The 20607-nt window shown below is 38.7% G+C and overlaps 1 protein-coding gene across 1 annotated transcript; it reads left to right on the top strand.

Moving 5' to 3' along the window:
* The first annotated feature begins 645 nt into the window (after positions 1–645).
* On the top strand, positions 646–15798 carry ADAL (adenosine deaminase-like). The gene is made up of 10 exons (XM_012649488.1): positions 646–870; positions 1108–1238; positions 1746–1806; positions 5111–5198; positions 6938–7019; positions 9414–9540; positions 10462–10542; positions 12840–12978; positions 14897–14997; positions 15523–15798. Exons 1-10 carry the CDS (start codon positions 808–810, stop codon positions 15718–15720), a joined length of 1071 nt encoding a protein of 356 aa, XP_012504942.1. The 5' UTR covers positions 646–807; the 3' UTR covers positions 15721–15798.
* Positions 15799–20607: the final 4809 nt, after the last annotated feature.

The raw sequence follows: 20607 nt of genomic DNA on the forward strand, positions 1-20607 counted from the left end.
ACTGTGCTAGGTGCTAGAGTGGTAGACTAATCAATAGGACCTATGCTCAAGAAACAAAGTCTGATGACGGAGAAAGACAAGTAAAGCAGTGATTGAGATACAGTGTGACAAGATACTGAGTTAAAGTAGTCACTGGCTCATGTAGGAGCACAGAAGGGGGGATTTAAATTACTTTTTTAATCCTCACAGCTACTGTGTATTTTTAATCCCATTTTTACAAATAAGGAAACTGAAGCCATGGAAGTGACTAAAGCCACACAGTACTAACCTGCAGAAGTGGTAAAAGGACAAACCTAGGTCCGTCTGACTCCCAACACCTCTGCTCTTCCTTTATATATTTTAAATATTTCAAAAATGTAAATTTTATTTTTATCCAAAATAGGCCTTATAAAATTTCTAATTTCTGAAGTAGTTATAGACGGTCCTAATAGGTAAGGAATGTACTAAATTTCAGGTTTTAATACACCTTTTACAAGTTTGAGGCCTTTTCCTATTTCTAGTTCAGATTGTTTACTAATCATTTCCCCACCTCAGACACACTTAAATTAGCTTTGGAGGGGTTTTTGCTTTTTGAAGACTAAATAAGCAAAATCCTGTTTCTTTGCTTTTATGTCAACATCCAAAAATATTCCCATTTGTTTAAGTAGGTGCAGCTGAGCCCAGAGCTACACATATAGCTAATCTTATCAAAATGTGTGGAAGGAAAGCAATCTGAAGGAAATTTGGGACCACAGAATTTACTGGCTGAAATAGGTTGTGTTGTTCGTATCAAGAGTGGAGGACTATTTTTTTCCTGCTAAAATCACAATGGAGGTGGAAGAACAGCAACAACCATGGAAGACAGACTTTTACTTGGAATTGCCAAAAGTGGTGAGAATTCAACTGCAGAATTCTTGAGTGGTTGCTAATTAAATGACTTTTATGTTGTTCCTTTTTGCAAAAGAAAAGTAAATTTTGTAGGCAGAATTTGTAAACTTTAAAAGTTATGTAGCTAAATTATATAGGCAGTTTGCCTAGTACAAACTGCAAACATCCAGTGCCTGGTATGATGCTATGAAACTATTGGACACTTGATAGGTTTTTACTGATTGTATTCTCTTGTGTTAGGAACTTCATGCCCACTTGAATGGATCCATTAGTTCTAATACCATGAAGAAATTAATAGCCAAGAAGCCAGATCTTAAAATCGATGATCAGATGACTATGATTGACAAAGGAAAGAAACGAACTTTAGAAGAGTGAGTTTGGGGAGGTTGTGTCATACTTCTTTTTTTTGTGTATCAGTATTTTGAGATTGTAAGTAGTAAGAATTCAGATTTTACTAATTAGAAAGAATGGGGTAGGCATCTGCCATGGAGAGTATAATTTAACATACAGCATTTTTTCCAACCGTCAGACTATTGACAGTATTTTTAGTGATTTGTGTTGTTTGTGAAGTTATGCTAAATTGGAATATTCTTTAGACTTGATAATATAGGCATATTGAATTTTGTCCCTGTGTCTGAGGTGGGGTTAAAGAAGGGGAACTATTATTTCTCACTTAAAAATATCATTAATGTTTTATTTTCAGTCATTTGATTATCTTTCCAGGTAAATGTAATTTTTGAAAAACTTACTTTGTAGTTTTTTGTAAATATAAATGTATACTTACTGTTAGCCTAAAATCTGTTAATTCTGCTTAGTTTCTCTTGAGTGACAAGTTTTTGATGAATAGGATGTGCTAAAACTTTTCATTCATGTTGCAGATGTTTCCAGATGTTTCAAACTATTCATCAGCTTACTAGTAGCCCTGAAGATATTCTAATGGTGAGACATGAAGGAATTTTAGATGGTTAAGATTATGAAATAATTTATGCCCTTTTGTTGTTGCACATGACCTTTCATTTTTACTTTTATTAAGTGTCTGATGAAAAAAAATTTTTTTTATGGCAACTCTTTTCAAAACCAATATAAGACATTTGCCTAAGAGCTAATATAAAAAAACTGTGTCTGTTGTAAAAGATATGAGGAAAGAACTAAGATGAGCATCTTCTGTTGGATTGAGGACCATATGGAAGACAATATCTGGTCCTGTTTTTAATATATGATATATGAAATATTTGACCACAGATGGGCATGTCCTTGATAGGGCTTTGTCTGTATTGTGTAGGAAACTTTTAACTGCCTGAGTGGACATTATAGAGAATTAAGAAGTTCAAGAAGTACTTATAGATTGAGTGATTAATCCCTAGGGAAATTGTGCCTTCTCTCTGGGGATGAAGGAGTAGAGGATGCCACTATGTTCTCTTTTCTGAAGCTCCATGATACTAGAGTCTGACATGGAAGACTGGCCTCTGTATCATTGATCTGACCAGGATGGCATTTTAAAATGTCTTCTTTGTAAATGGAGAGAAACAAAATCTTGTCAGTGTTCTTAGCCTTTAGAAAAAAAATGTAAGTATAACCTGTGTTTCTGGAGAAGTTACTTTTGATCGCTCAAGAAAAAATTTTCCCCCTTGGTCAAGACTGATCTTCATGATAAGTTGTAAGTAAATTAATCACCTTTTAGAGGAGAGTTAACACTAATAGTTTAGTTCAACAAAAGTTGACTGAGGGCCTGTAGTGTTCTAGGTACTGTGCCAAAGACCTGGAGATATAAGGAGAGATAGACAGTCCCTGCCCCCAAGAAATTTCTGGTCAGGTTAGAGAGACAAACCCATAAGCAGATAAATGCAACATAATGTGATAAACTTCATATTAGAAACATGCACAAGAATTTATAGAAACCCAAAAGGGCATTCTATTATCAGCGACTCAACAGATAACATTGAACACTCCTAGGAATTTCTACCACAGGGCTCTGGTCTCACCTAGTTCTTGAGTGTTATGGAGCAAAAAAATGAAATTTGAAATTCTGAAAGCTTAATACTCAATGGGTATAATAATGCCATGTGTATCACTACATTCATTTCAGAATGAAAGTTGAAAAGCTCTATTAAGTGAGTTGTGAAACAAGGTTTTGTGCATTTGACTTAGTGCTATTGGATGAGCATCTTTAGGTGGTTCAGAGGATGACTGTGAGGGGCCCAATATTACAGATGAAACATCTGTGAGAGGAAGCTAAGAGATCATTCGTAAATGTGGAACTCAGTGTGGGGGAATCACTTAAAACTCTAGTCAAGTTGACCTGGGTATAATCTCAAAGAGACAGGATTTGAATGTGGCTGAGAAAATGATATTCACTATTACATGTACCAAACATTATTCTCAGGACTACTCTCTAAAGTAGGTATTTTTATTATTCCTTTTTTGCAGATGGAAAAAAGGCTTAAAGAGTTTAAGTGTAACTTGTTTAAGGTTACCTCAGAGAGTAAGTGGAAGAACTGACTCTCTCTGGTTCCAGAGCTCATTTCTCATTCAAGCTATACAGTCTTACAGACCTTTGAGTAAGCAGGAACTTAACTAATTGTGATGTACTCTATCTGGAAAAAGAATTTGAATAGATACTCTCAGTCCAGAGCATAGGAGAGGGAAGAGCAAAGAGTAGCCCTCAGTATCCACTGCACAGAACAGAAAGGGCTAAATCTGGCAGATACAAATGTGACCCCAGGGAAGGGTTCTTGGGTGTGGGTTAGGGATAATTCCACAGGCCTGACTGTGGCCTAGATAAATCTTCCTCCCTTTGCTCTTGTTACATACTTGCCAGCAACCTTTTCATTGTTCATTTGGTTTTGCAGGTACCTAACTGCCCAGGAAGGGGGGGCCTTGGACAGTGTATATGATCACTTCAGTCACTGAAAAGGACCACCATTTCAAACCCTCACTTCTATTTACCTCTCCTTTGTCAAACAGGTTTCTGCATTAGTCTCATGAGCTGGGGTAGGGTGAGTTGGTCCCTCTGGGTCTCTTCCTTTCTGAGGCAATGCAAGATCCAGGTTCCTCACCTTGCAAAGATAAGGCATCAGTGGCAGCAAGATGGAGTTCCTGGGGTAGCAGTGCCACAGGGCCAAGTACCAGTGATGAAGGCGTGGAGGCTGCAGGGATGTGTTCAGTGGTGGAGGCAGCAGTGGTGTCTTGCTTGGTCTGGGAGTATCTCATGATTTTGAATGCTTAAATGTTGTCTTGAGCTGTGTAGTCTGAGAGTCTGGTTCTCCAGACCTTCTGGTGAATCTGAGCCACCCATTCCATTTACAGTATAATAAATTCCTATTTGGCTTTAGTCCGGGGGGTGGGGTGCAAACCAAACAAAAAAAAAAAAAAAAAAAGAAGAGGCCCAGACCTTGGATTGCTATGAATTCACCAACATAGTGCCATCCCATTAGGCACTGTCTTCACAAACAGCCAGCCCTGTTCCTTGCCAGGACACTGCACTCGCATGCCTATGTGCATACAGACAAAGCAGATGAAGATTGGGATACCAGCTGTAAGGACTAACTAGGGCAGGTAGTTACAGTGGCCCCTACTTAGTCCTTTTTTTCTTTTAGATTTGGTATTTTTTAGGTTTTAGGGTAGAAAAGAGAAACATGCCTTTGGTAACTTTTGGATTATTGAGATTTGTACTAAATTAGATATGTTTTTACTTAATATTTATCACTAACTTTCTTCGCTTAGGGGAATTTTCCTAAGTACTTCTTGGGAAAATTTAATCCTACCAGCATCCGTTGAAAAATACAATTTATTCTAAGTAACATGAATAAGAACCTTAAGCCTTGGCTTTAAATAGCACATCAGTAATGCCTAATCATTTTAACTGTTTATTTCTGTATGTACATTTCCTACACCATAAACACATTAGATGGTTCCACCTGGTTTTAGTTTTCCCTCATTTCTGTGTTTTATCGATCTGCCTTATGAACATGAGAAAATAGAGAAATGGTTAAAAGGGAAGAAAGTAACAGTGTGATAGATGTGCACATTTAGATTTAAGGTGGGAATGAGGGTGTGGTGAGAGCTACTGGAGATGTTGCAGCTCTGTTGTGTTCTCCATCAGGGTGTGACAAAGCAGTTAATCTCTACCATGTGCGATGGTGCTGGTATTTCTTGAAAATCAAATTTAATGAATGAAAGAAAGCTGTAGCACTTGGCACTTTCATTGGGACCCTTATGCTAACATTATTGCCTTTATTATCAGGTCACAAAAGATGTCATTAAAGAATTTGCAGATGATGGTGTCAAGTACCTGGAACTAAGGAGCACACCCAGAAGAGAAAATGCTACTGGTAGAATTTATACTTCTCACTGAATGTACTGTTTGTCCCTTTTCCTGTGTGTTTTGATCATTCACATATTTTGAAGTTGGGAGTATGAAGGACTTTTACACTATTGTATTGTTCTCTATTTTCATAGGGACCTTTAATCAACAGTCCAAATCCTCTAATGTACGTTAGTGATGTACATTATTGATGAGTGAGTTATTCCTAAGTAAAAAGTAGTAAATCTGGTCAGGCATTGTCTGTTTAAGGGGGGAGAAAAAGTCCTGTAAAAATTTCTTTTGTTCTTCTTTATTTAGTTTCTCTCACTCTGAGAAAAGAACACTTACTATGATAGTTGTACTGTTATAACAGAGGCTAATTCTTGTTCCCTGTATCAAGGGCACTTGTGAGACAATGCCACTGAGGGGATACAGAATCATATTTTATGGTGGTTATTGAAATATAGGTTATTCGGTCACTGCTCAGGGACTGATAGTTTCTTAGGCCAGGGGCAAACTGTTGATGTAGCAAAACCTCTCTGGATGGAGATGAGCGAATCTGGATGTGGTCTGGAGGGACTTCCTGGGACCCTGCTTCCATAAGAGCAGCATCAGGAGATACTATGTAGTGTCATTGAGACCCTCTGGGCACCTTGTCTATGACCTGACGAGACCTAGGTCGTCATGTGCCGTGATGTGTGTAGCTTAGCAATCATTTGGGTGGTAACATTTTTGAAACTATTACTGTAAAGTAAATGTTTAAACGGGACAACCACAAGATTCTTATCTCACATTTTTAAACTGTACAGTTGGTTCCAAGTTCAGCTGGTGAGGGTAATGGAAGGGAAGAAGGATATTATTAACCTTAGTATGCAACAGTAGGGGAATGTTTAAATAAAGGTTAATGGCATATTAGGCAACTATTAAAAATATTTGTGAAGACACTTTAATGACACGGGGAAATACTTAGAATGCAATATTGAATGACTGAAGCAGGTACATGTATACCTAGAAGCATCTCATCTATTTAAACATGTGTATATGTATACTTAAAAAAAAAGATGGTAGTTATCTCTGGGTGGTGAGATTACAGGTTATATTTATTTTTCTTCTTTATAATTTTCTGTGTTTCACTAGAAATTTTCCACCAAAACAAGCATTTTATAATCAGGGTAAAAGAGTATTTTAGAGGAAGTTGTTCTGGAGAGCACTTTTGCAGAGCCTCCCAGAAGAGGAACACCAGAGCACTCAAATTTGGAAGAACATCTCTGGTGCCCTGGATGAGAAACACCAAGCTTGAGTAGGATTGAGGGGAAAGGAACCCAAGCTAGGATGTTTTTTTTTCTGGACCAGCAGAAAAACATCCTATTAATAGAGAAAATGTATCTTTTTATTTTTATTTTTTTAAAGGACAAGCCTTAGAAAAGGGCTTGTTGTTTTTCTTGTTTTGTTAAAATGAGCATTTAAATTTTTATAGTAATTTGTGAGGGCAATTTCATGTCTATTGAATGTAAGACTAATTTTTAAATGGGTTGGTATAGCATATGTCCTTTTTTTTCCCTAATACTTCATTTTTTTCAGTTTTATTAAAATACAATTAGCATTAACTAAAATGTACCCATTAAGGGCCGTGTTTTCACTTACCTTTAATCATGCCCTTGTCACAGCATAAAATGAAAATGTATTGTTCATATAGAGATGCTAAAGTTGAAGGCTAAAATAGCTGATGATCTCTCTTTACATATATTTTCCATGTGTCCTTTCCAGGAATGACTAAAAAGACTTATGTGGAATCTGTACTTGAGGGCATAAAACAGTCTAAAGAAGAAAACTTAGACATTGATGTTAGGTAAGAAAATTGTACCTTAGTAGTTACCATTTTTAGAATGTGAATTTTTACTGTTTTGATCATGGGTGTAATGGATTTTTAATAATGTACCTTTAAATGATTTCTACCTGCCATAGAAAAATAGAATCAAGAACCTTGTTGTTTAAAGTGAGAATACAATTCTAAATTTATTCATATGGCAATAAAATTCTGAGCATTTTTGCTTGAGTAAAGTATAGCATCCCTTTGCTATTAAATTAAAATGGACTTCTTACTGTGGCCCACGAGGCCCCACATGATCTGGCTGCCCCTCTTACTTCGACAGCTCATCTAGACCACTCCTCTTCACTTACTATGCACTGGCCTGCTCAGCAACTTGGTACAGTACTTCCTGTTACTTTTCCCTAGAACACACTTCTACTAGATCCTTGCAAGGCTGCCTTCTTGTTATTAGGGTCTCGATTTGGCTGTCATTTCCTCAAAGGGCCTTCCTTGACCAGTATCTAAAGTGCTCCCCTAATCCTCCAATCATCCATCTTTTTTCTCTGTGGCATTCATTTATAACAAGATAAAGAATTAACTTGTATTATTTTGTATATATACCCACCCACTAGAGTGCATGTTCAGTGAGGCCAGGGACCTTGTCTTTTGATTCACTATTACATCTTTAGTACTTAGAACAAAGCTGGCACATACTAGGGGTTCAGTAAGGCCTTGAATGAAGAAAGAAAGCAAGCTAGCTATATAGCTTCAGGCTATAAGCATCTCTAAAAATTAAGCTTAACTAGACTAATACCCCAATGAAAAACCAAGTGGAAGACAAGAAAAGAATGCAGAAAAGAAGACATGCAAATGGCCAGTAAATGAATAGAAAACTATTTAACCTCATTAATCAGATAATTTTAAAAGCAGATATTACAATGCCATTTCAATAGGTTTAGGAAAAAAGTAGTAACAGGTGTTTGTGAAGTTGCACACTACTGGTAAGCATATGTAATTAATAAAACCTCTCTAAATAACAATATGTATCAAGATTTATAAAAAACTTTTCCCTGTGACCCAGTAATTCTGTTCTAGTAATGTGTCCTAGGAAATAGATTGATTTATGCATAAGACCTTACTGTATGTAGTGTTATAACAAAAAATAGAAAACATCGTAAACTGTCTAGCAGTCAGAGGACGATCACATTATGGTATGTTCATATGATTTATATTGTTTTCTAATATTAATGGCACAGAAAATTAAGTGAAAATACAGTGACACTGTATTTTATATATAATTGATCTTTATATATAATTGATCCAGATTTTGTAAATAAACAAATAAATGCTGAAGAAATTTATTTTGTGACTAAATAAGTAAACTAATGCTGGAGAAAAATGACAGTATTAACAGGGGTTCTCTGGGTATTCAAGTCCTATAAAATTCTAGCTAATATATGAAGAATCAATTTGTATCAGATATTTGATACATTTTAGAATTAGAATATAATTTTGTAACCACTCATGAAATAATGGCTCAAAGCGTCCCGAGAATATACCACCAATTTATTGTTGCCAAAAAATCAAATCGGATCTGATAAAGCCTCTAGACTAGATCCAATTATTGATTTATAGGAAATACAAGAGATAGGAAAACGTTAGCTATACAGGAATACAATCAACAAAATCCACACTATGAGAAACTTTGCAGGACAAACAACCTGGTTTCTTTAACAAACAAATTGCAAGACAAGAGGTGGGGCAGGGGTGGGAGGAGGAGAGGAAGGAGTGGCTGTGGAATAAAAGAGACTTGGCTGGGTGTGGTGGCTCAGCCCTATAGTCCTAGCAGTTTGGGAGGCTGAGGTGGGAGGATTGCCTGAGCCGATGAGTCTGAAACCAGCCTGGTAAACATAGGAAGACTCCATGTCGATGAAAAATAGAAAAAAAATAGCAGTGCGTGGTGGCCTGCACCTGTAGTCCCAGCTACTCAGGAGGCTGAGGCAGGGGGATTGCTCGAGCCCAGGAGTTTGAGGTTGCAGTGAACTGTGATGACGCCACTGCACTCTAGCCTGGGTAACAGAGCAAGACCCTGTCTCCAAAAAAAAAATGGAGAGACTTAAGAGATACATTGACTTACAAGCATGGACCTTATTTTGGATCCTGAATCAAACAAACTAAAAAACAAATACATGAATAGAAAAACACAAGAGAGTTGGAAATTTGAACGCCGACTAGATACTTGATGCTATTTAGGAATTCATGTCTCATTCCTTCTGGCAAAGTAAACTGTCATGTTGTCCAGACTCAGTTAGGCTATACTTTTTCTAGTAAGATGTATTACATGTAGCCTGCCATGCCTCTCTGGCCACACTCAGAGTTGTCTTCTTCATTTGTGTTGTATTACTTTTCAACTATGTTTTTCTTATGTTAAAGGTATTTGATAGCAATTGACAGAAGAGGTGGCCCTTCAGTGGCCAAGGAGACTGTTAAACTTGCTGAAGAGTTCTTCCTTTCTACTGAGGGAATAGTTCTTGGCCTTGACCTCAGTGGAGACCCTGCTGTAAGTTATTTTTCCTAAATACATTTTAATTCTAAAAGGTAGAATCAGTGGGATGGGGATTAGCTTGGAGCATCCCGCATTCTTCAGTGTCCAGCAGACACTCTGTGGGTAAAGCGCTCTTCTGCCCTGGATGACCAGAATGTCTAAAACAGCTGCTCTTAGCCAGGGTTCTATGAAAGAATTAAGCGTCCTAAAAAAAAAAAAAAAAAGATTTGCTTGACTGTGTGACTGTTATCTCTGTTCTTCTAAAGATGATACACAGCCTTAACTTCTTGAATGTCAGAGTCAAGTAGAAATCTTGTCATTTGGGGCCAGATAATTCTTTGTTGTGGGGGTGTGGGGGCTGCCCTGTGCATTTTACGATGTTTAGCATCATCCCTGGCCTCTACCCACTAGATGCCAGTATACTCTTCCAGTTTTGACAAGAAGAAATATCTCCAGACATTGCCAAATGTACCATGGGAGGTAGAATTGAACCTGGTTGAGAACCACTGAATGAGACTCCCGTGAAACTGGTTCTTATGGTTTTGTCTATATTTGGACTATTCTGTTCTTCTTTTTATCCATCTATTAAATGGAATTGTTTTTAGTAATCACAAGAGTTCCTGAATCAGGTGAGTTCTCCTCAGCACTAGATATATAGGTGTCCTTCCAGAAATAAAATTTGGTGACTGCTGTATTCAGCTTTGCTAATTGGCCTCAGGTTCACTGATACTAGACTTAAGATTCTCAAGGGCAGGAACTATGCCTTTGCCTGCTTTGTATTCTGCAAAGTGTCTAGCACAATGTTATGTAGGTGGTTTATAAACAAAATATGCAGATGAATTTGCCATTATTATTTTCTTCATGGGAACAGGGTGCTTAATACTTCAATTTGCCCAGAATTCTCATGCATCCTTGTTTTAACTTTTAATCTTCAAGGTAGGACAAGCAAAAGACTTCTTGGAACCTCTTTTAGAAGCTAAAAAAGCAGGTCTGAAGTTGGCATTGCATCTTTCGGAGGTAAATAATATTGTCTAGGCTGGAGAGGACAGATTATAATGGAAAATAATAGGATCATTTGTAAGTGGCTAGAAATAAACCTGGACTGAAAAAACATTTTTAAGATACTTTCTAGACCTTTGTACTTGTGGGTTCTGGAGGTACCCACAAGTAAAAAGAAAAAAAAAAAGAAGAAGAAAAAACATTTTTAAAAGGGGACAGTAAAAATGTTTTTAAATGTAAATTAAAATGATAAAGGCATGACTTACTTTATTCTCTAGGGTTACTATTTTTATCTTTTTGTGGTTCCTGAGGGTGGCTGTTGACTGGAATTCCAGCTGTATCATTAAAAACAGTGACAGGTATGGCTGGAAAACAGTTACATTCTTAAGCACATCCCTGTGAGTAAAACAAGGGACTCTCCTGCACTGTTCCCCATTTTATAGATGGATTTACTTTCTACTTCAGTACTTCTACCTATTGTTTCTTAAATGCAGGAAATAATACTTAGCCTACTTACCTCACAAAGTTGTTGTATTAAAAAGCTAATATGTAAAGATTGAGTAGCATAATGATTTAAAAATTAAGGAAAAAATTGGAACCTCTTGGCTGAGCGTGGTGGTTCACACCTGTAATCTCAGCACTTTGGGAGGTGGAGGCTGGAGGATCGCTTGAGACCAGGAGTTCAAGAGCAGCCTAAGCAAATATGGCAAGACTCTGTCTCTACACAAAATAGAAAAATTAGCCAGGTATGGTGTGGTGTACCTGTAGTCTCAGCTACTTGGGAGGCTGAGGCAGGAGGATCACTTGAGCCCAGGAGTTTGAGGTTGTAGTGAGCTATGGTGATGCCACTATACTTTAACAAGGGTGACAGAGCGAGACCTTATCTAAAAAATATAAAAATAAAAATAAAAAAATTGGAACCTCTTGCCAGTACTTGTATCTTTTATGTCTACAAGCAGAGGGTCAGTGGCAGAACTTAACTAGTGGCAGAACTTAAAATCTAGAATCCATGTTTCCATACTCTGATCAAAAAAGACTCATAGGACACCATATAGCTGACTTAACCGGTGTGTGACAGAAACCGTTGTTCGATATAATGGAACAGCATATGTGACTGTGACCAGTTACCTCTGGCCTTGTGCAAAGCGTGAGTACCTGCTGTTTACTTTAGTTTCTGTTGCTTTTTTTTATTTGATTCATTGGATATAAAAAATTTCATTTCAAAATGTTCTGATCATTTGTGTTTTGGGCTATCTAGGAGATAAAGAGCAGAGCTAGGCATTTTATGGTGATTGTGGTGTGTACATAGCTAGACTTGTCAAAATAAAACATGAGCATGCTGTGTGGAAAGTGTCTGGGCCCTGGGGTCAAACAGAGTTAGGCTTCACCCTTTATTTCTACCTTTCACTAGCTCTATGACCTGTGACAATTTTTTTTAAAATGCTTTATATTTTTAACTACAAAAGTTATATATGTACCTGAAGAAAATCCAAGTGTAGAGAAGTATAATATATGGAAAAAAATTAAAGTGAAATGTTCCCTTTCTATTTCAGTTCTGTTCCTCAGAGTTAATGTGTTTACATTTTTCAGAACTTTTTCTAATATATATGAACACATACACAATATGGAGCACACATATAGAGTTGTAGCATTTTGGTTTTGGAAAATTATTTAATTTTTCTAAGCTTTAATTTCTTCATCTTAGCACTTTGTAAGATTTGTGAGGCCTTAACAAAAAGGTACAAAGTAGATTCTTAGTAGGTGTTTATCACTGAAATGAATCTGGAAGAATATTGGGGAACGAATGAGAAGAAAAAAGGTGAAGAAGAGGCCGGGCGTGGTGGCTCACGCCTGTAATCCTAGCAGTCTGGGAGGCCAAGGCGGGAGGATTGCTCAAGGTCAGGAGTTCGAGACCAGCCTGAGCAAGAGTGAGACCCCATCTCTACTAAAAATAGAAAGAAATTAGCTGGACAACTAAAAATATATAGAAAAAATTAGCTTGGCATGGTGGTGCATGCCTGTAGTCTTAGCTGCTTGGGAGGCTGAGGCAGAAGGATTGCTTGAACCTAGGAGTTTGAGGTTGCTGTGAGCCAGACTGATGCCACGGCACTCTAGGCTGGGCAACAGAGCCAGACTCTGTCTCAAAAAAAAAAAAAAAAGGTGAAGAAGAGAGCTAGGAAGGTATAAGTAGTTCAGCTTTCCTGAATGTCTGCTTTAACTACTCAGAGGGTCAGATAAAAAAAATAGCTATAGGAAAAACATACCTTAAGAACCATGGAAAGAGATCATTAATCCCCTTTCTTCCTTTTGTTAAGATTCCAAACCAAAAAAAAGAAACACAAATACTCCTGGGTCTGCTTCCTGACAGAATCGGGCATGGAACATTTCTCAACTCCTGTGAGGAAGAATCCCTGGATCTGGTGGACTTTGTGAGGCAACGCCGGATACCACTGGGTAAGGCTTAAGGTTTCAGGTCTCTCAGACAACCTTCTGTCCCTTCCTTCTCCAACCCCAGGTTGCAACCCATATGTAGAGAAGTACTGTTCTAAAACTACAGATGCCATTTAGAAATTAAAAGATGCATGACGTGTGCTTTCTGAGCCTCATTTAAGTAACAAAGTTTTAACTTCCATTAAAATACAAGCTGAATGAGAGGAGGGCCCCTGCTTGTCTCCTTCACTGCTATACTTCCCCATGCTTGGGACTGAGTAAGGTTATTTTGTTTGTTTGTTTGTTTGGCTCTTTTGACATAGGATCTTGCTCTGTCGCCCAGGATGGAGTGCAGTGGTGTGATCATAGCTCACTGCAACCTCAACTCCTGGGCTCAAGCAATCCTCCAGAGTAGCTGGGACTACAGGTACCCACGACCACACCTGGCTAATTTTTTTTAATGTTTCTGTAGAGACAGGGTCTTGCTGTGTTGCCCAGACTGGTCTCAAACTCCTAGGCCCAAGCCATCCTCCAGCCTTGGCCTTCCAAAGTGCTGGGATTACTGGCATGAGCCACTGTACCTGGTATATTTTTTGAAAGAATAAGGGTCATCTAGAATTTTGAAATGACTTTAATGAAATTGACATGTTATAAAAATATGTAATATTTATTTAAAAATTAAGAAATTATGGAAAAATCCGAGTGTGTTTTTACTTGTCTTTTGACTGTTATACACTTAATTGTCTACATGTTCATGAAGTGCCTACTTTGTTGCAGTCACTGCTCTAATTGCTGGGAATAGAGCAGTAAACAAAATAGACAAGGGTTCTTTCTCAAGGAACTGATATTCTAGCAGAGGGGAGACCATAAACAATAAACAAATATATAAGAAAAATATCATGTTAAGTTCAATGAAGAAAATTAAACAGGCTGATATAATAGTGATTGGATAACCACTTTGAATTGGACAGTCAGGGAAGATCTTTCCAAATATGGAAAGAAGTGATTGGCTGCAAACCATTTTACAGAATGATCAGTTTGCTAAATTTACACAAAAATGCTTCTGTGAGTGTGTGTTTTTTTAACTATTTATAGAGTTTTCAGCACCTCACAATGGGTGAGGTTTTTTCTTTTTACTAAGGACATTTAAAAATATCCACAAAAGTGGAGAGAATGGAAACCACTTGCATAGTGACCTTACTTGGTGATGTGGTGGCCCACCTCTGCTCCCAGTAAAGTGAGGGGGGCAGTTTGGGCTTGTCATCTCTTGGACTGAGTGACTTGGTGTTGAGGCTGCCTTACCCAAGGGAGCAGATGCCATCAGTGAAGTCAGTGAAATATTTTACTCTGGCTGAGGATCCCGGTGGTGTTTCAAGGCAGGAATTTGTGTTAAGATGGACTTAACTTACCTAGGAGCAGTGAGCAGTGAATGGATGGTTGTCTGGCTTAAAGTATTGAGGGGTTCTTAGAAGCCATAGGAAAAGTCCATGCCCACACTTATCTCTTTATAATGCTCTAACTCAAGCACTGCTACAGGTTCCTTGCCTTGTTTTTGGCCTTCACTGTAAGACTAGGAGGAATTGAGTAGCCCTTCAAAAAACCCTTCCGCTCCTCTGTCCTGATAATTCCTGCCTTGTTCATCATGTCTGGCTTATAACATCTCTTTCCTCCTCATTATGGTAAAAGAAAAAGAAGCACATGGTTGTAAAGGGGATATTAATTCCTTGTCTAGTACAGTTGCTGCCATAAGCTGCAGTACATACTTCCTGCTCAGCTATAATAATTGAACTATAAATTTTCACACATAAGGTAAATTTTGTAAAATAATAAACTACTGAAAAGTAGCATAGTTCAGAAAGATTTCTCACATGTTTACTTGGTGAACACTGAATGAGTTCATTTATCTGCTTTTAATGAGAGACTTTTTTCCCTTTTCATCTAGAACTCTGTTTGACCTCAAACATCAAAAGTCAGACAGTTCCGTCTTACGACCAGCATCATTTTGGTTTCTGGTACAGCATTGCCCATCCTTCTGTGATCTGTGTAAGGTGTTTTGTGTGAAACATTTTGCTCCCTTTTAGCTCCTGAGTTACATTAAGTCAGACATTCACCACCAAGCTGACTGCCTTGCATACCTGAGGGTGATGCCCAAGTAGAGGAGCTAGAAGGGATAGGGGCATGAGAGGCTGCAGGGGGTGAGGGTGACTGGTTTGGCTCTATGGGAAAAGGTCCTGGACAGTACCTGAGGGGACTTAAAAGAAAAAAAATATCATCCCATGAGATTCTGCTTTATTTGATGTGGGGTGAGTCCTTGACATGGACATGCTTTAAAAGCTCCTTAGGTGATTTTAATATGCAGCCACGTTAAAACACTGCTCTGGTATTTTTTTTTTAAGTATAAACAAGTCTGTTTATTTACAGATATGCATAGATGCATTTATAGGCCCCTATTCAGACTCTCGAAACAAGCAGGATAAATCGGAAAATAGACTCTAACCAAAAAAGTTAATTGGTTTTTGAAAAATTATTTCCTTTTTCATTTTGAAACATTCTTATTTACATTGGCAGACTGATGATAAGGGTGTCTTTGCAACACTCCTCTCTCAAGAGTACCAGCTGGCAGCTGAAACATTTAATTTGACCCAGTCTCAGGTATGGGATCTGTCTTATGAATCCATCAACTACATCTTTGCTTCTGACAGTACCAAATCTGAACTGAGGAAGAAGTGGAATCATCTGAAGCCCAAAGTGTTACATTTTAAGTAATGAGGTTAACTACTTTTGACTATGTGTTACAGCCAAGATCTTCCTGCCATATCCCACTTAGTAATCTGTCCACTGCTCCCTTGGAAGCATAACAATCAAGTACCATGGGCTACATCACCAGCACCTTTCACATGGCGAGTGTTTAGTAAAAATATCTTAAACTGACTAGCAGGCTGAGGTCTTAACATAGCTTACCTCCATGCTGCTTACTGAAGGAACTTGAGTGTCGTTGCTAACTAAACTCCCCATTAAATTAGCAGTCCCTCCCCATTAGTGATAATAAAACGTCAGGGAAATTAAAGTAATTTCTCATCCGGAGAAGCTTTGAAATTACTAGTCTAAGGTAAAGAAAGAGGGGAGAACAGATTGCTGCCAAGACCTTTAAGCTTTCTAGCTCATGACAACAGCTTTATATTTTTTTGTGCTTAGTCAGATTCCCTTCACTTGCTCTAACTTTTTAAAAGTATTCCCCAAGACTGTTGACAGCAGGCCACAATGCACACCATGGATTTGTGTGAGTGCCCAGTAGTCAGGGTTAATCTACTTTGGGTGACCCTAGTGCCAGATAAAGCTAGCTGCTGAGATCTGGCTTTGCCCTTCTCATGAGTGTCCCATCAATATTTGAAAGGGATTGAAGTTATTGCTCCAATTTAGGAATAAAAGGAGTGACAGAATAGCTGGACAAGGGGTGAGAGAGAGAGAAACTGCTGCAGCTTTCATTTTTAAAACAGCTTCTATTACTTTTTCTTTGTGGAAGCTGCCAGTATTCCTACCCCAGTACTTTCTCCTCATTCCAAAAGATCCCACTAGTAGTGACAACATCGTGGTAAATAGGGTCTTTGGGTCTCTTGTAACCCCACCCCTATGTGATGGACCACTGGCGCAGGCTTACATAAACTCCCACATGTACCATGGCCACTCAGCTGAGGACAAGGGACTAACTACGATCAGTTCTGAACAGTAAGAAAAAGAATTTATTAGATACTAGGGTATACTTGAATTGCTTAAAATGTATATTTTCCCCTGGTATTAGAGGAAGTTAAGGCTGATGACACCCCTAATTTAAATTACTAAGGGTTTTTCTATCTGTGTTTTTGTGATATTTTAAAATGTATATTTGGTCTTCGACCCTCTTTCCTGGCATAGAACTCCTAAAATTGTTAGAATCTCCAAAGTGATGTCTTTTTGTATGCCAATAATTGACTGATGACTGGCAGCCTCTAGGTAGTTGGGGGCTGGTCACCAGAAAGACCAAGGCATGATTGGTGATCTCCAGGAAGGGAGAGGGACTGAAGGTTAAGTTGATCACCAGTAGTTTAATCAATCATGCCCACATAATGAAGCCCCCGTAAAACCCAAAAGGACATATTTTGGAGTGCTTCTAGGTAGCGGAACATGTCGGGGGTTCTTGGAGGGTGGTGTACCCAAAGAGGGCATGGACGTTTCGCCTGCCCCCATACCTTGCCCTATGCCTCTCTTCATCTGTATCCTTTGTACTGTCCTTTATAATAAACTAGTAAATCTAAGTGTTTCCCTGAGTTCTGTGAGCTGCACTGGCAAATTAATCAAACCCAAGAAGGGGATGGAGAAACTCTGATTTATAGGCCATTGGTCAAAAGCACAAGTAAAACCACTTGGAGCTTATGGAAGGCATTGGAAGTGGGGAGCCATCCTGTGGGACTGAGCCCTTTACCTGTGGGATCTAATGCTATCTCCAAAGAGTGGTGTCAGAATTGAATTGGAGCACACACAGCTGGTATGTGCTGCAAAACTGATTGCTTGCTTGGTGTGTGGGGAAAACCCCCACACATTTGGTCACAGGAGTTTTCTGTGAGAGCAGAGAAAAAACAGTTTTAAGTTTTTTCCACTTAGACTTTCTTTTAGGAATCAGGGTAGAGGGAACTCTTAGGTTTGTAACCTTGCATAGCATTATATTATGTTCTACCTCCACCCACTCACCCACTCATAGTAAAAGCATTCTGGTTTATCTATAAAATGTGAATATATTGCAGCCACTAAAAATTTTGTAGAACAAAATTTAATTTCATGAAAATGAAATGAAAATCATGAAAATATTCATGAAAAAATATGGTTACAAATAATTATATGGTCCATTTTTTAATATATATGCCAAAGCTGGTAAGGTGAGTGATTTTAATGTATAAGCTTTATTATGAAGTTCTTTTTACAGTATAAAAGTCATACTAGTCTTAAGTGGGGGCAAGAAAGTGTGAAGGGTGTAAGTTATCCTGTTTGAGGTTCCAGAATTTTTTTTTTTTTGAGACAGAGTCTCACTATGTTGCCCGGGCTAGAGTGAGTGTCGTGGCATCAGCCTAGCTCACAGCAACCTCAAACTCCTGGGCTCAAGCGATCCTTCTGCCTCAGCCTCCCGAGTAGCTGGGACTACAGGCATGCGCCACCATGCCCAGCTAATTTTTTTTAACAGTTCTAGTTGTCTGATTAATTTCTTTCTATTTTTAGTAGAGACGGGGTCTCGCTCTTGCTCAGGCTGGTTTCGAACTCCTGAGCTCAAACAATCCGCCCGCCTCGGCATCCCAGAGGGCTAGGATTACAGGCGTGAGCTACCGCGCCCGGCCCGAGGTTCCAGAATTTAAAGTATGTGGATTGCTAATAAAGAGCATTTATGAAAAACTACATCCAGGCTTAGATAGCTATTTGAGTGTATAGGAGTAAAGTCTTCATTTTAGATTTTGAATTGAATAACAGGGAGAGAACTGATCCATCTTTACATTCGTACCTCATCTCCCCTTTTACCTGGTCACCATAAAAACAGCGATACAAAATAGCTATACAAAGGTTTTTTTTGAGACAGGGTCTCACCCTGTTGCCCAAGCTAGAGTGCAGTGGCATCCATTATAGCTCACTTCAACCTCAAACTCCTGGGCTCAAGCGATCTTCTTGCCTCAGCCTCATGAGTAGTTGGGACTACAGGTGCATGCCACCACACCTGGCTAATTTTTTTTTCTATTTTTTGTAGAGACATAGTCTCACTATGTTTCTTAGGCTGGTCCTGAACTCCTGGCCTCATCTGCCTGCCTCGGCCTCCCAAAGTGCTGGGATTATAGGCATAAGCCACGACACCTGGCACAAAGTTGATAAGACTCAGCCTCTACACTCAGATTACAATACATGGGAAATGGCAACGCAGAGAACACACATAAATGTTAAGTTCTATGGCATTGGCAGTAGAGAACAGACAGTAAAAAGAAGAATGATAGTATGGCAAAAATAAAGAAAAAGAAGTAACAGCATTAAGGAAACAACTCACAATAGATTCGACTGTCTGCCTTCTGCTAATACATGTATTTTTTGCTCCCTTTGCTGCACATCCCGCCCCCTCGTCCACAGAGGCTTTATTGATTACTTTATTAGGTTAGGGGTACATAGATCCTCTTGCTCGCCCAACAGTGGGCTTGGTTTCTCTTTCTTAGAATGTTTTAAGACTATTATTTCTTCTTCCATCCTCAGGAATGGCAGGTTGGGCAGCATAATGGTTTGTGAACTAGTTTGAGTGAACTGGGGTCTTCACCTGGTAAGAGAGTTTGCTACTCCTTTTGCATATTCTTTTCATCTGGAGGTTTGGGAGTTAGTCTCGGGTCTTTTAGAATAAGACTCGCTCTCCGTGCCCAGTTATCACGGGCCCTAATGGATTGTGGATATGGATACAGATACCAAGGAAGGACTTTTATTCTAATTTCTTTCACTACATCCTAATTTGTTCCTCTGCCTAGAACATAAAGATTTAGACAGGCATACGTCTAACCTCACACAGGGAGCCAAAGCAAGCAGGTAAAGATTTATCTTTTCCTACCACCACCATGATCATAATTTGCATATATATACAAGAACACCTGAAGAAACACCAGGCACTTTATAGACATAATTTTTATTAACATGGTATCCCTGAGAGGCAGATTAGATGTAAACATTACTCTACTTTACAGAAAGGGAAACAGAGGCAGGTTGATGTCCACACAAGACATCTGGAGCCACAACTCATATCGGTTGATACCAGAACCCATGCTTTTCCCGCAGACTATATAGAGATATACTAAAGACAATAATCTCTTATTTGACATTACAGCACACTTCCTACACCATCTCAGATCCTGAGACTTTGCTTTTAGACTGGTGTTTCTTGTACCTTCCTGTCTGCTTAGGCAACATAATTGAGATACCATTTTCCCATAATTCCTAATGTTAGATTTTTTTGTGTTAGGATCCCTCAACACCAGAACCCTAATTAATCTAACAACAGTAAACTATGAATTATCGAATATTCTGTCTCTCTCCTTCTCTCTCAGATCTCATTCCAGCCACAGGATTCTAATTAAATATCGATGTGAAACAGCTTCTTATCCCATGTCTTGGACATCTGGCCATGTTCATCTTTACTCTGACCTGCCCACCAAAATATGTTTAATAGATACTACTGCTTCTGACCTTCGTCTCCCATAGGAGCTAGTCCCCTAAAACTGCTCATTGCCCCCCAGTGCCAGCTGTTTCCTTAGCAGTAAGTATGCACAGTACCTTATTTACTCTCAACGATGGGTGTCCCCCCTTGCGGTCTGCCTCTGGCACTCCATGTTTCAGCTAAATTGATTCTCTGCCTACTGCAAAGCTCATGATACCATCGTCAAGTTTTGTGTTGCTCCAAGCTTTATCTAACCATCCTTACAGTCTGTCCTTTGCTCTTTGCTCCATTTACACAAAACAGCTTGCTCCCCCATTTTCTGTGACCTACCCAACACTTAATTTTGCAACTAGTTTTGGAAAGTTCATCCTACCCTAATTTACCCCGTAACTTCCCCCCCTTTTAATACTTCCTGCTTCATGAAGCCTTCCTGAATAAAGAGAAGAAAATAC

The sequence above is a fragment of the Propithecus coquereli genome, unplaced genomic scaffold (assembly GCF_000956105.1).
Source record: "Propithecus coquereli isolate 6110/MARCELLA unplaced genomic scaffold, Pcoq_1.0 Scaffold3, whole genome shotgun sequence".
NCBI lineage: Eukaryota > Metazoa > Chordata > Mammalia > Primates > Indriidae > Propithecus > Propithecus coquereli.